Below are 16,382 nucleotides of genomic sequence, written 5' to 3'. Positions count from 1 at the left end.
AACTTTTAAATCCCCTAGATCATATAAACTAATTTATTTATGTGTTTCAATTGTTTTTTACATTAGTTGCTAAAATGAGAAGATATGATTTTGTTAAAACGACCCTAAATATATTGGTTGCAAAAATATATTGAAAATAGGGTTCAACCCGCAGTACACCGCGAATGTAGGTTTTATTCGGTTTTCATTTTATATCTTTAATAATGTAGAAGTGATAATGTTAATAGAAATTAAATTAAGAAAATATGCTGTAAATAATAATGCTTGTGAAACGGAATTTTTGTACATTATAAAATCAGAAGTTTACATGATCAAGACAAAAGTAAACAAAATAGAAGGTAAATTGCGTTTAGTGACATAAGTCTTAAAAAAAAGAGAGAAAAAAAAGGAAAACAGAAAGACGTTTCTTACATCTTGATTTCTGATTTTCTTCGAGCAACTCTATATTCCGATCAGAGAATCCATCGATTCAGCATGTATATCCAATCAGAGAATCCATCGATTCTGCATGTATCTGGGCCGATCTAGATCGTTGGTAACTCAAACACGAATACAATTAATGTTCTTCATTTGTTGAGTTCTCATCTCTATCTAATTTCCTAAAATCTAACCCAGATCATATTTGGCTTCAATTGAGTGTGAATTATTGCAAAGAGAAGCCGGATAGCCACTCATGAAGGTAGGAAACACCATGACCGATATCTGAAGGTAGACAGGAGTCGAAAACCCCGATTGTCTTAATCCGGGCAAAAGTTAGATTTCGATGCGTGCCCATAAACCAATCAATCATCATCTCTATAAGGTTATTTTCTCAGTTATTATTTTAGATGAACATTTACATTTTGTGCATTCGATTAGGGATAAAAATCAACTTAGGTGTTTCTGTTTTGTACAAAAAGTTTGAAAAGCCATTTTATTGTTAAGGAATGCAATTTAGATGAAATCGTTGATTTTTTAAACAATATTTGATTGAATTGTAGTAGCATGATAAGAATTAAAAAACTTATCATTGCTTGAATGTGTTGAAAACCAAATTCACAACCAAACTAAATCGTTACTAACTAACCATTGTAAAACAATCGGAGAATCATATGGTTCTTCTATAAATTGCAGATATGCAAGACACCGACTTGAACTCTCCAAGCCGTTTTGTACAGCTTCACATCATCAAGGAAAGCAATTGATTGAGACATTGGAAAAAAGAAAAATGAGTCGTTTGCTGTGAGTAAAGGTAATTGTTGGATGAGTAAGAAATAAGAAAGACGTTTGATATTTATAGTGAAGTAGAATGTTAGGGTTTTTGGCTTTAAAATTTTCGAAAATCTTGTAGAGGAAGCAGAAAATATTGGATACGTTAACTATCATATCTTCTCATTGGCATCAAAATGAATGATACACGATTTTAGGGGAAATAAAGATATTGTATTGTAGTTTATGGTTAGGATTATATTAGATCATATATTTAAGAAATTTAGTTAGCAATTAGGCGAGATATAGAGAATATCTTACAATGTAATTCGAATATGCCTTTAATTAGATACCATATATGTTGAATGGTTAGGATCGAATAATTGTTTTTTTTGAAGTTTTTAAACCCGATTAGTGATTCGTTTTATGTATTTGGAGATATTTGATCCACTACCCGATTAGAAACACGCGGATCCTCTAATCGTTTAATGAGATTTGATGACCAAATTACCCTTGACGATTTTGATTAACAATGAACAAAATCCAAAATTGAAATTGAAATTGATGCCAAATTAGACTATTTTTCAATTTGTACTTCCCTTTTAATAATAAGGGGATAGATTTTAGCGTTTGTTTCATCTGAATTCATATATGTTAAGGTTTTTGATTCGTATGTTTACAGTTAACAGCACTAGATTCAATTCTTGTGTTTAGGATTTCAATGTTTGATATCGATTTGAATGTTTAGCGTTTGAATAATTGATACAAGGTCACAAAGTCTATCATCACATGGATGCTTCAAAAAGAAATGAATTATAGATTACAATTTACAAAAATTATGTTGCATTTGAAAGTGAAACAAAAAATCTATTTTGGACACACCATTTTAAGTGTCTCGTGAAATTTTTTATAATTTGGCTCAGACCACTAGACCTTCATTGGTAGAGCAATTGATTACTTCAACATAGGTTGTCCACATTATGTTGCAACAAACCAAAGAAAATTGACGGTATCTCTATACTATTAAAAGAGAAGTACAAATGAAAATGGGTCGGGTTAAAATCAGAAAATTGACCCGAAATTCTGAAATCGGATCTTTGAAATTTTTTTGGAATATAAATTCGAATTAATAATGAAAAATCGAAATAAAATCAAATATTTATGGAAATCAAATAAAATCTGATTGTACTTATGGTAACTAATAATAAAAGCATATTTCAAACAATATTATACATTAATTACGTATAATAAATTTGTTCATATATTTTTGGGACTAATTCCATAACAATCAACGTTTTTGTCATTAATTTCGCTCATTTTAGCCAATTATCATTAATTGAAAGATATTTTATTTGCTTCTAAAGATTTCTAGAAAATTTATCACAAATAACCCATATGTTTTATAAATTAAATTGATATTGTTATTTTGGTAGTGTAAATTAAATAGATACTAGGATTTAACCCGCGGTATCCCGCGGGCGTAGATTTTGTGCGGTTTTCTTATTAAGTAGTTTATTATGTTTTATATACATAATTTATAAAATTGGTTTTTAAATTAAATCCTTTATAACTAATAATTGGTATTTTAATTGGTTGGTTGTTATTTAATACTTAGAAGAATGTGATTTAATATATTTAAATAGGTGTATTAATTATAAAATGGGTTTGTAATGTTAATATAAGTAAAAGTAGATATTAAAATGTGAAATAGTAAAAGTGGTGTAATTGTTTTTGTGATTATAAGTGTTCTTTTACTATATAGTTTTGAAGAGAATTTGTTTTTAGCATAACAAAGATTCTAACATTTATAAAATTTTTTAAAAAAATTGAAGATAAAGTAAACAAATAAAATTAAAATTATGTTTTTAAAAAATTAAAGACACATAAGTTGTGTATTTAAAAAAATAAAAAAAAATAAAAAAAAACAAAAAAAAAAACATATGAGAACGATGATTATCGTTCTCCACCGAAAGTTAACATCCATTGACATGCTTAAGCTTTACCGATGATACCGAAGAAGCTGATAATCAGATCATAAGCTCACATCAATAGACATGTTCTCTGCGCCAATTCTTCTTAATTTCTAAGCTTCATTCTAATTCAATTGAATTGTTTCAAGATAATTTAGATTCTGTGATCAATTACCTTTTTCAGATTTCATATAGGATTCGGATAAAGCACTTGAGATGATGAATTGATTTCTGTTAGAAATCTGGGAGAGGGGATCAGTGAAGAACAGAACCTGAATGAAACCATTTGCAGATCAAATTTTGCAAATCGACAACACTTCAAGCAATAATCATTTCTATAAGGTTAGTTTTGGATCTGTTTTTTCAGTTGTAGACACAAATTAAAGTTGTTGTTTGTCTCAATCGGAGTTATAATTGAACTAAGGTTTCTTGATTTTGTTGTCTAGAAATGAACTCTTAAACTTACACTACTGTAGTTGCAGAGAGTCTGATTATGTTTGGATTAAAATGACTATGGAAAGGAACTTGCTGTTCTAAAAAACAATACAAAACATCTACAAAGTTAAATAACAGAAGCAAAAAAACTAAAACTATCCTAATTCCTTAGGTTCTGAAAGATCTCTTTGAAGACGACATTCATTGTTTGACTCTGAGTTTTTCCTTCTTTATCCACAATAAGAACTTTCAAACCTTTTTTGGAAGTGACTCTTGATAAGGCAACATACAGCTGGCCATGAGAAAATACTGGTCTAGGAAGATAAATCCCTACCTCTTTAAGTGATTGTCCCTGGCTTTTGTTTATTGTCATTGCAAAAGCCACAGATATTGGAAACTGTCTTCTCCTCATGCGAAAAGGCAATTTGGTATCTGAAGGTGATATCTGAGATTTAGGGATTATCACTTTGTCTCCGATTCTATCTCCAGTAATCACTTTGGCTTCAAGTATATGATTACCCATCTGCGTTATCTGCAATCTAGTACCATTACATAGACCATTTTTTGGATCAATATTCCTTAGTAACATAACCGGTGCACCAATCTTGAGACTGAGACTGTGATTTGGCAAACCAGAAAGCTTGATACTATTGAGGAAATCAGGTGTGAAGACAGGATTGTTCAATGAAGCACCATCCTGAGGATCAATATCGTCTGCACTTAAATAAGTCATTGCTTCACCTGTTTAGGGAAAATTTGTTTGATAAGTTTCTTATACATATACAGTTAAAGATTATAGTATTAAAACGTAATTCTTACCATTAAGTTTCTCAAGCATGATGTCGTTGATGGTGTTGACATCACTATTTCTTGGACACAATATAGCTCTCTCTTGAAAGAATTTAGGATCATTATTAGGCTGCAACAAATCCAATTCTCCGTAAACTGCTTTGATAATAGATTCAATAGGATCATTTACATCTTTAATCAGTAAATCTTCTGGAATATCTATGAGAACTTCACCATCATTAGGCTCTGAAACTCTACCATCACCAACGACCAAGAGCCAATCAGAAAACTCTTTAATTTTCTCTGCCTCATCTTTATCCAAATCATTAGCCATAAGACGCATGTTCTTTGTCAAAGTGAGGACCTTGCAGTGTTCCCAGAGATAAGATGAATTTAATGCAGCTAAAACAATCTCTGCCCTACCAGCACCATGTATTACAGGGAGTACTTGTCTGAAATCACCTCCGAAAACAACAACTTTACCACCAAATGGCTTTCCATCGACATTTCCAATAACAACATTTAGACTTCTATCCAATGACTCAAAACAATAACGACTCATCATAGGAGCTTCATCCCATATGATAAGAGATGCTTCCTTAAGCATATTAGCAAGGTCTGAGTTAGGCACGATATGACATGTTGTGAAATCATCAGGATGAATAGGGATACCAAACCTAGAATGTGCAGTTCTACCACCTTCTAACAACAAAGAAGCAATCCCGCTAGACGCAACATTGACAGAAATCAAACCCCTCATTTGAACTGCGGCAGATAGAGTTTTCCACATAAAAGTTTTACCGGTTCCCCCAAATCCATAAACAAAGAAGACACCTCCACTGTTTTCTAAAACAGCACCAATGATCTCATCATAAATGCCTTTTTGCTCAGAAGTCATCTTATTAACCCACTCATCATGGTCTTCTCGCAACTTATCACGGTTATAGTTTTTCTCTTCTGTAATGAAACGGTTTGAATGATCTATACCTTCTTGAGTAGGTTTAGGCATGTCTTTGAAGTGTGTCAGAGTACTCCCATTACACAACAGCAAATCTTCTATCTCTTGAAGAGCATAATTTCTTTTCTCAGCATCAGTTAATACTAAATCTGGAGTAAAAAAGAAAAACACTATTTCATTATAACAGAAACGGAAAGCAAGCAAACCAACGGAAAAAAAATTGTATCTCAACAAACCTGGATTGTTGTACTGATTTCTTTTCTTTGTTTCGATGTCTTCCGTTAAAATTCCACAACACATTTCCCACACATACTCCGGTCTTGCAAGACATTTATCCAGAAGCATCATAGAAAAGAAATTACAAAGATGATCTCCAAAGAAAAATAAGCTTGCTTCCACTATACTATCAATATAAGCTTGATCGTCTGTTAGAATACCACGTGCCAAACATGCCTCCTTGTATGTCTCATACACAACATCTTTGTATGTTCTGATATCTTCATCACTCTTTGGACCAGTTACTATCCCAAGAAGGATCCTCATGTAATATTCTGGTTCCATTTTAATGGAGGCATAGTTTATTCTCCCTATACAGAAACCTCTTTCCCTAAGCTTCCACTGCTTATTCTGTCCATCCCAAGTGAAATATTGAGGAATCTCTGCGTAAGTGAACTGTCTAGCAAACTCATTCTCCTTATTCAGATTAAGATAAGCCATAAACATAGAATCTTCGTTTGCTTTTCTATCCAATAGTTCATCAATATTCTGGGTGCCATCGAAAAATAATGGTTGCTTTCCAGGAAGATGGTAAGAAAGCTTCATCACAGGTGTAGTCCTAAACTGGATGGGAAATTTGAATATCCTCCAAACAGCTTCAGAAGCTGAAACATACCTATTTATTAAGGGAAAAAATGTAAATTATTGCAAACTGAAAATATAAAACTGATATAGTAGATATATTCACTAAGGAATATTATATCATACCTGCAATCGAAGTAATCTTTGATTTCATCTTTACTTTTTTCTTTACTGCCAGTTGCTGATCCAGTCTCCGTATCAGTATTCTTGTCCTTAGGTTCAACAACGATAGCTACACGATCTTGTCCTTTGTTAATATACTTAAATAAGTATTTGATAGAACCGGATTGGTTACACGACTCAACGTTGATGTGAGCTCTATAACGCAATGATAAAAGGCGATTATACGGAACAACATAACTGTTGTCACACTTAATACCACCTTTTTCAACAAAGTGCTGAGATTCCCGCCTTCTATATATTGGGTATCCGTCTTTACCAACTGTTGTTTGCTCAACCAATTTCTTAGGAAAAAACTTAGAACACTTGCCATCAACCATGCATGGTGAATCTTTGTTGGCCGCACCACATGGACCATGTATCATATACTCCTTTACAACCTCATATAACTTAGGATCCTTAGCTTTATCTGGAATCTCAGCAGAGATGATATTTTCAATATCATCAGATGTTGGAAATTTGCAACTTTTATCCATGAATAAGAGTATATGAGCATGTGGTAGTCCTCTTTTCTGAAACTCCACTGTGTACATAGCTGCAAATAGCAATAACCATTTTAAACTCATATTCGTACAGTAACAGGCAATAAAATAAACAAACATAAAACATATAAAGAAGACAAAACAATTCATTACCAGAGACAGTTTTTCCTAGAAGATGGTCTTCTGTTAAATCTTTCATAAGAGAGTCAAGCTTCATCTTGAATATCCGACACACAACATTTGGTCTATCATCCGCATTAAGTTTACGCTCTTTACAATATCTAGTTATTTCTGGCCACTTGGGGTTACATGTAAATGTTATAAACAGGTCTGGGAAACCATACATTTTACACGTAGCCATAGCATCATAATAACTGTTCAACATATAGCGAGGTCCACCAGTAAAAGAAGATGGAATACGTATTGATTTACCTTGTTCACCCATGTTGGTGTTTCCAGCTTCTGAGGCAGCCTTAAGAGTAGAATAATTCTCACATCTCAGATTAGACTGGTTAAACTTAATATAGGACAGCCTGTTGGATTCCAGTGTTGTGTATCCATCTACCAAGAACTGTTGGAACAAACGCTTTGAACGTAGTAGTGTCTGTGCTTCATCAAATCTCTCTTGTATTCTGAAAGCATACCACTGCCTCATACTTATACACTTGTTTGCTTGTTTTTCTGTCTTGCCTGTATATCCCTTTTCTATTCCTGGTCTAAATCCATCTTCACCATAAGTAAATATGAGAGGATATTGCATTGGGACATAAGAAGGATGAACTTCGCTTATTCTTGAAAGCTGTCATGTTTTCTTATCTTGAACAATAATATCACGTGTAGGCATTTCAGGACGAAAATCTCCGAGAATCAAAGCTGCAACTTCAGACGCTGTAGGGTTGGAATAAGTTCTTCCATCTTTTCCTACCCTATCACTAACAATCTTCATGTAGAACGGTTCACCATCATTACTATCCAACTTATCTTTTGCCATCCTGAAATTTTCAACGTAGGGATTGCAATCATCCAACAATTTGATGAGCTTTGCAATGAGGTCCTTTCTGACTTGATTCTTGACTGTTGTTTTCTTTGGATTTTTTCCCTTGCTACACTCACATAAATTGAATGGATGCTAAATTAGTGAAAATACCATAAAATGTAATATAATACACAACTAAAAATTAGTAATAAATAATATTAAATATATATGGTACCTCATGACAGTAGATCTGTTATCAACTTCATTCTCAGTATCAACAATATAAAGCTGTGAGAATTTAGCATAATCTCCTTCACCAGGAATCATACTACCAATCAAATGATAATTGGCTCCATGTAGTTGGAACTGGTTAGGACCTTTTCCCTGTGGATTAGATCTATCAACTTTACCGTCAAGGGAAGTCATACTGAATAACATGTTGTAAGCTCTGATATTCTCACAGAAATGCCTGCTTAGTGCATCATCCTTACTCAGCAATTCTCTAATTAACTCAGGTGCTTCTTTAAGAAATGGCAATTTAACTGCTCCCTGAAGACAGCAAAGAGAGAATTTTGGTTTCTTGCTTTTTCTTCTTTTGTTAACACGCTCATCATACCACATCATAGCACCACAGTATTGACATTTCCATTTTGGATCACTGTGATCTAAATAAGGAATGTCAATGAGGGCTTCTGAAAAAGAAATCAAATAAAGACAAATAAATAATTTTTTTATATGTAAACACTGAAATTATGGACATATGAGTTTGGTTAATAGTAACCTGTTTTTCTTTTTATGTGGTTAGATGCTCCTTTAGTATATTTTCTTCGTTTAAGACTAATTCCTTTTCTCCCTTTACTACATGTTCCCCTCTTATTCTGAACATGTATTACTTCATCTGTTTCAACTGATAATTCTGTTTCATATCCAGAACTGCTATCAGAACCCATATCTTCTTGACTACTCACATCATATTCCTGTTCTAGATCAGAAATTTCTTCTTCTGTTTGACAACAAACTTTTATTAGTATACATTAAAAATCCAAAGCCAAATATAAACTATATAGAAGATGATTACTACCTTCAAAAGGTGTGGAGTCAAATAAATTTACACGACAATCTTCCAAATTTGGAGTCTTCTTAGATTTTCTTTGTTTTGGTTGCTGTTCTGAATATTCAACTGTACAAATTGCATAAAATGGTAAATTTATGTCTAATGTCATATAAAGGTTTTGTTATTGATATTAATATTTGCAAATGAAATCAAATATATACTCACAGTTTGGTGTATAATTTTATTTGTTTTGTGCAGAATATAATACACTGCTCCCAAGTGGCTCATGCCGTCTTCTTCTATCAGGTTTGTTTGATATGTCTCCTAACACCCTATTAGGTGTTCTCTTCTTAGCTGACTTTAAGGTCTGGGTTCCTGAATTAGACTGAATGATGGTGTCTAACCAAAAAGCAAATAGATTTAGGACATATATATTATGTGAAATAAGCTGAATAATAAAATACAATATCAAAAACCAAACTTTAGTAAAAACTTACTTTTTGTAGCTTCTCTTCTTATGTCGGATAAAAAGGTATCTGCTCCAAGTTGAGCATAAGATTGACTTATTCTGACTGATGAAAGGTTTTGAACATTTTCATCAGCCAATGTTGCTGAAAATTGTGTATGAGTAATTATATGAGTACGATAAAAAAGAGTATCTAACCAAAGCTGAAAAAAATGAAGCTATGTTGATAAAAACTGCTCACATTTGATTGCTTCGGATCTGATAGAACTTAGGAAATCCTTGCTGGCCAGTGATGAGGTTGATTGTTTAATTGGTATATCTGTTAAATTTGATCCATCATTTATCAAACATTCACTAAGTTCTGCAGTATATAATAGGATACATTTAATACATAAGTCAGATTTATATATAAAAAAAAACACGAATATGTTAAAATGTACTATCAATATACCAGTTGAATTTATATATCCCTGGCATTGAGAGGAGTGAATAGATGCAGTAATTGGAACCGAGCATAAAGAGTATGGTTCTTGAGAAGACAATGATTGTCTAACACAAACAGGTGTTAGATATGAGTTCTCATCTAGTGAACCTAAAAAACAATTATAAAGAAGCAAATTGTACATTTAGAAAAACATAAAGCAAAACTGTAAACATCAAAAAATTAGCAGAATGATCAATATAATGATTTACCTGTATCAGTTACTGATAAATTTTTCCCTCTAGGACAAAGAGACTCTTCTAACACCACATGAGTCAAATTTGTTATGTCTGTAAATACCCTACCAAATATTGACTTCACAGGAACTGATGTCTGCTTTTCAGATGAATTAGGTTGTTGCAAATTACTTATAACTCTGGATTTAGGTGTAGAACACTTCCTCTTAGAAGATGGAGTTGCGTCAGTTAAACCTTTATCAACCAATGAATTTCTTTTCTTCATTTAGAAAATGTTTCTGTAATCAAATAATCAATATTGTTTCAAGGATAAGACGATTAAACATGTAGGGTCTGATATCTTGCTAACAATAAAGTCTGTTTTGTTTAGAATCAATTAGATATTCTTGATATATTTTAATGCCAAAAAAGAATATTATCTCGTTGCTATATACCTTTAAAAAAGGAATCTATAATTAATTAGTTAAAGAAATCTTATTATTTTATTTCCTATTAACAGGTTATGATCAATAAGATGAGTAAGTCCCATTACGCAAGGAACAGATCACTTATCATACGGAAAGGTTAGTTATTCTCAATTTGACAAACTTTTAATTGTATGTAGTAGTTGTAGTAAGTTACCATATAATGGTTAATGATAAATAAAGCTTCATAACAATGCATTTTGTTCTAGAATAGTAAAACAAAAAGTTTTAGAAAATAACTTGAATCTATCATGATATAGATAGAAGTATACGTAATAAAATAGAGTTTCACTTATTACATATGAACCCGGGTCATCAATTAGTGACCAAATGTTTGCATAAACAAAAACAAAAGAGTTCAATACTGAAACTGCAATAGGAAAACATAAAACAGAACATAATTAAACATAGGTCCTCCACCAAACAGCAATGAACATCTACTGGTTCTCTGCAACCACCTCCATCATGACATTGTCATCGTCAGCTCTTTGCTTCTCCATGAAATCATGACTGTGTAAATTCCACAAAGAGTGAGTGTAGAAACACAACAAAAGAAGGTAGTTTTTTGAATCATAAGCTAGAATTGAATCTTACATGTATCTTGGGACATCTACATCCGGAAACCTTGGGTTTAGGTAGAGATGGGAACAACCATGTTCACTCATTAAAACATTTGAACCTATATTCATGGATGAAAGTGCTGTATAGTTAATAACAAATATAGACAGAAGTACTCTGTTTAGACTGATCAATACTCTTTTAGACTGACTAAAACCGCTAACTTGATACCTTTATATAAAAACACAAACACAAACACAAACAATAGATATGAACTGTAAGGAAAACCAAAACAAAACCAATAGAACCAAACAAATTTCCCGGATTTTAAAAAACAGAAGCAAATGTGGAAACTGTTGCCTTAAACCACTTATTGAAAACACAACTCCAAAAAGACAAAACATTGTTGGATGTCAACTACTTCATATTCTTGTTCTTCTGCTTAACATCAGAACCCTTGAACTATAGATAAAACAAATTATCCTCATGAAAGTTCTATAGAAAAACTTACCAAAAACCTCTTTGATTCTCCAACCTCGGAGAACAGCGACTATAGGTTGGTAGTTGTAAGTAATCTTACTGATTTGTTGAGCATATTTGATTACAAACAACTCACAGCACCTACCAACAACACAGCACTTGATCTCCTTACCCCTATAGTATGTTTGAACAAAACTTTTATGTAAAAAAAGAATTTCAGATGATATGAAAATAACAACACTGGATTTTACAAACTTAATTGAAGTCAAACTTACTCATAGTCCACTAACTTGAAAGCCACATATCTTGACTCATAATCTGTCCCTCCATTCTGACAGACATAAGGAAACCGTTTGATGGTAGTCACAGCCTTGACAACACCAATAGCATCTAAGGACATGATATAAAGATAAAAAAGAGTTCAGTAAGGTTTTTATAATCTAAAACTGTCTAACATTACAAAATCTCTTACCAGTCACAAACTCTTTGTCCTCTTCCTGTGCAAATTCAACAGTTTGTGGGAAAACAAAATAAAAAAAAACTGTAAGGACATTCAAGAGTAATAGGCCACATGGTAGTGTCTGCGATGCATTTGATTTCGACTGGGAAGCAAGAATATTTGGTTTTCTTCTCATCAGGACGCACAACCTCAAAGTCAGACATGCGATGCCATAACCCTGGTTTCAATACAGCCAGGAAATTCCAGTGGTAATGGCGATTTGGAATGGTTGCATCGATCCTGTTTCCCTTTTGAAATCAAAAATTTTGGCATGAGTTTTAGCAAAACAAAGAAACATTCTATAAAAAAGAGCAAGAAACGTATAAGTCATAGAATTTTATACCTTCTCGTCAGCCAATATCATTCTGATCTCTGTCCTCCAAGAAGAAGTAGGTTCTTTCCATAAACTTAATATCTTCACATGCACCAACCATCTAGTTGCATGAACATTCAAATCAGAAAGATAATGATGAGGTTCCATATTTAACAGAAACTTTTAGAATTGAGGAAAATGTTTTTAGATTTAGGGTTTCCCTGTGACTGCTTCTGTGGAGATCTTGTTATATATTTATGAAGAGAAGTTCCTGTGAAGTTATATGACACGTTTAAGACTAAAAAAACAATAAAAGTTCAATATTATCTATAAGTGATGATTACATATGGACTGACATTAGCATTGAAATTGGAAAAGTAATTATAACAATGATTTGATATATTTAGAGTTTCCATACTTCTCTCACCGTTAAGATTTTTATTCTCTTAACCGTATATTTGTTATTATTTTTCTGAAATATTAATATATTTACTCTTTGTGTATTTGGTAAGAGGAGAATATTTGTATCTTACTCCATGAGAATAAACCGTAAAAATTACATATTTGATTCATTTTGACAGGATTAGGTGCATTAAGCTTATGGTGCAGTTGGAAAATACATGCTGAAGAATACCATAAAAGTAAGTCTTTTTTTACTATATATAAAAATTTAGCTTCTTGGAACATATCTTCTACATCATATATCGAATTAAGATGAAGGATTCAACTTAAAAACATAAAGAACCAATAGGAAAAAAAACAAATGAAAAAACTTATAAAATTAAGAAAAAGTTCTTAGAGAAATATCAAACCAACATAATAAGAACACTGATGTATGTTTTCCAGTGATTAAAGAAACATTTAAAGAAACATTAAACAATAGATATGAACTGTAAGAAAAACCAATAGAAAAACCAATAAAACCAAATAACATTCCAAATTTTAGAAAACAGAAGCAAATGTGGAAACTGCTAACATAAACCACTTATTGAAAACACAAATCCAAAAAGAAAAAACATTGTTGGATGTCAACTACTTCATATTCTTGTTCTTCTGCTTAACATCAGAACCCTTGAGCTTGTCCAAATTGACTTTGTCTTCATCAGTGTTTTCTTCATGCTGCTTCACAGCAACACACTCGAGCTTGACTCCATCGACTTTATCTTCATTAGTCTTCACACCCTTCTCTTGCTTTATCTTCACAACGTTGATTGACTCAAGACAAAGTTTCTTAGTTGTAGAAGAATTATCAGCTGGTGACAGAGAACTGTCACTACTCCTCTTAGAAGATGGAGTAGTAGTCTCTGAAGGCTCTCCAGAGTAGGAAAGCAGCAGGCTCCCCTGAGTCTAAAACATAATAAGATTAGGATTATTGATATATCGAATTCTTCTCAAATCATAGGGGGTAGGACCTCAGACAAAATTTAGCATACCTAATCAATTGAATCATCTGGTAGATCTTCCTCTCCAACACAATCATTAGCAAGAACTCTAGATACCTTATAAGTATCCAGTCCATTCCACACATTTTCATTCTCAACACAGACCAGATACTGGTATGTCTTACCAGTCAAATGTCTGATCGCATCAGGTAGGTTCTCTGGGTCCTCAAACTCATCGAAAGATCCATCAAGGAGACTATTTGCTGGACAGCCAACAATCTCAGAAGCCATACTATCAAAAAGCATCAGCTTCATCTCACCAGTTGAATCCATTACTTTAACATGTAGCTTGTACCTGTTGAGTTCATCGTTACAATTAGACATTTCAGTAACAAATAAATCATTAATATATCAGTAGATTATGAACCATACCTTGCAACCACATTGCACACAGGTGATCGGCAAGAGTCACACCAGAATTGTGGCTTGAGAGAAGTTGTGACAACCTTAGACACTTTCTTATTGCATTTCCTACAGGCAATATAATGCCACGACCAATCTCTGTCAATATCATATATTGTACAGAGCACCTTAACCCTCCCAGTCTGAAAATAGGAACATTTAAAAGTTGGTTAGAATAAACTATGCAATCAAATTAGAATGTAAAAGAAAAAAAGAACTATTACATCAAACATCTCAGCGACTTCTTTGATGGTCTTCTTAGGAAACTGAAGATAGAAATCCCCTGTAGGCAGCTCGATCATTTCCTGCTTTGGTTTAGACTCAAGAAGAGTAAGAGCAAGCCCATCTTTTGGTAAACTTTCTTTGAAGGCAACAATCTCAGGGATGTCTGGATTGATCAAGATCTGAGATGTATTGAAAGCATTGGAGATACTCCTTACATCTAGAAAGCAAAACATAAAGAAAGTGTCATCAGCTCAATTTTTAAAAGATTTTAAAAAACTATAAGTATGATATTAATACCAAAACAAAATACCTTTGTAAGTCTTGATCTTAGCATATCTCACCAAACATATGACCATCTCACCAGCAGAAGCTTCACAGGCAGTGAAAACTTGTTCTGCAAATGAACCCCATAGAGTACAAGGTAGCCTTTCATCCCTAAATATTGTAATAGCAATATTAGATTCAAAAATAAGACTCTTTAATTTTAATGCAGACAGAACTAATGAATGAAACTTACGTATGATCCCTCAGTTCAAAATCAATCTTCTTAGTAGGTTTATTTTGCACGTCGATAGTCTCCATTTCACCAACATTCACGATTTGACCGACAACATCTTGAACCAAAAGAGAATAACAAAACGTCAATATATATTGCATAAAGGATTAGATAAAAATGAAAATATAGCTCATATGAAAATGTACCAATCAAGTAGTTCTGGTTGAGACCAGTAGTTAAAACATCATTGAAAGGAGTCAATGACAGGTAATAAGAATCAGACAATGGGTCCATCCTCACAACTCTAGTTTGGGCCATGAAGCCCATTTTGTAACGATGATCAGTTGCTTTGAACTGACCAGTTGCATAAGTCAATCCAAAGTTTTCAATAGCCTTCCACTCTCCTGGAACCATGAGCTTCTCAAAACGGTTGAGATGCTCTCTCTTCACAGATGCATGGATCTTCTTGCCCTACCATAGAAATAGAAATATATTAGTATATCATTAGACAACTTATTTTAATATATTGAACTAATATAGACATGACAAAGAATTCTTACTTTGACATCAGACAGAACCATGTTGAAAATCTCACCAAACTTTGTGGTAAATGTCTTCCAGGTATGAAGGACACGGACCTGAACTCTCCAAGTGGTTTTGTATGGTTTGATGTCATCGAGGTAAGCAATTGCTTGAGCCATTTGTGATATCTAAATAAGAAGGATGCTAAGGATAGAGGAATTTGAGTGATGGATTGGAAATGAGAATGACGTTGATATTTATAGCATTCTAGGATGCTAGGGTTTTTGGCTCCAATAATTTTAAAATCTAGGAGAATATCTTGGAGACAAAGCATAAAATCAAAGATACTATTAACAAAATATATTCGAATTTGGAATAGAATTGAATGATTGGCTATATTTAGATAAATGATGAATATTGTAGAGTTGGTTATGGTTAGGATTATATTTATGAGAGATAGTAATTACGATTTTTTTGGGATTAGGCAATATATGATCGAATTTGCAGTTATTATGAGAGATAATTACATCGAATTTGCAATTATTATGATCGAATTTGCAATTATTATGATCGAATATGCTCATATTTAGATACCAAAAATGAACAAAATTTACAAAATAATTTGAACGGCTTAGATTGACTTATGTGGATGCTAAACCCGATTAAGAACTTGACTATGTGATTAAGAGTTAATTACTCCTAACCCACCCGAGTATTAACACGCGGATCTCAGAAAGTTTAATGAAACTTTATGACCAAATTGCCCTTGTCGATTTTGATTAACAAAGAACAAAATCCAAAATTGAAATTGAAATTGAGGCTAAATTTGACCATTTTTCAATTTGTACTTCCCTTTTAATAATAAGGGGATAAAATCCATGTAACTAATTTTAATTTAATTAGATTAAATCGAAATTATGATATTTTCATACCTATAGCTTACCAAA

At 32.7% G+C, this 16,382-nt stretch overlaps 1 protein-coding gene and 1 long non-coding RNA gene across 3 annotated transcripts; both read left to right on the top strand.

Moving 5' to 3' along the window:
• The first annotated feature begins 331 nt into the window (after positions 1-331).
• On the top strand, positions 332-1,372 carry LOC110230787. The gene is made up of 3 exons (XR_002333942.1): positions 332-535; positions 616-802; positions 1,114-1,372. It is a non-coding gene; the product is annotated as an uncharacterized LOC110230787 (long non-coding RNA).
• A 1,917-nt stretch (positions 1,373-3,289) lies between these two features.
• Positions 3,290-15,907, top strand: LOC110230784. 2 transcript variants are annotated; one of them, XM_021034671.1, is made up of 5 exons: positions 3,302-3,500; positions 9,149-9,196; positions 10,534-10,597; positions 12,930-12,989; positions 15,535-15,907. In XM_021034671.1, the coding sequence occupies exons 1-5, from the start codon at positions 3,435-3,437 to the stop codon at positions 15,618-15,620; spliced, it is 324 nt and encodes a 107-aa protein (XP_020890330.1). In that variant the 5' UTR covers positions 3,302-3,434; the 3' UTR covers positions 15,621-15,907. The 2 variants fall into 2 exon arrangements, with proteins under 2 accessions (XP_020890331.1, XP_020890330.1); XM_021034672.1 differs by lacking the exon at positions 12,930-12,989 and having other exon boundaries at positions 3,290-3,500.
• The last annotated feature ends 475 nt before the right edge of the window (positions 15,908-16,382 follow it).

Source organism: Arabidopsis lyrata (genome assembly GCF_000004255.2).
Source record: "Arabidopsis lyrata subsp. lyrata unplaced genomic scaffold ARALYscaffold_2, whole genome shotgun sequence".
In the NCBI taxonomy this organism is placed as follows: Eukaryota; Viridiplantae; Streptophyta; class Magnoliopsida; order Brassicales; family Brassicaceae; genus Arabidopsis; species Arabidopsis lyrata.
Note: the sequence above shows the minus strand (reverse complement) of the source record. Positions and strands in the feature narration are given on the sequence as shown.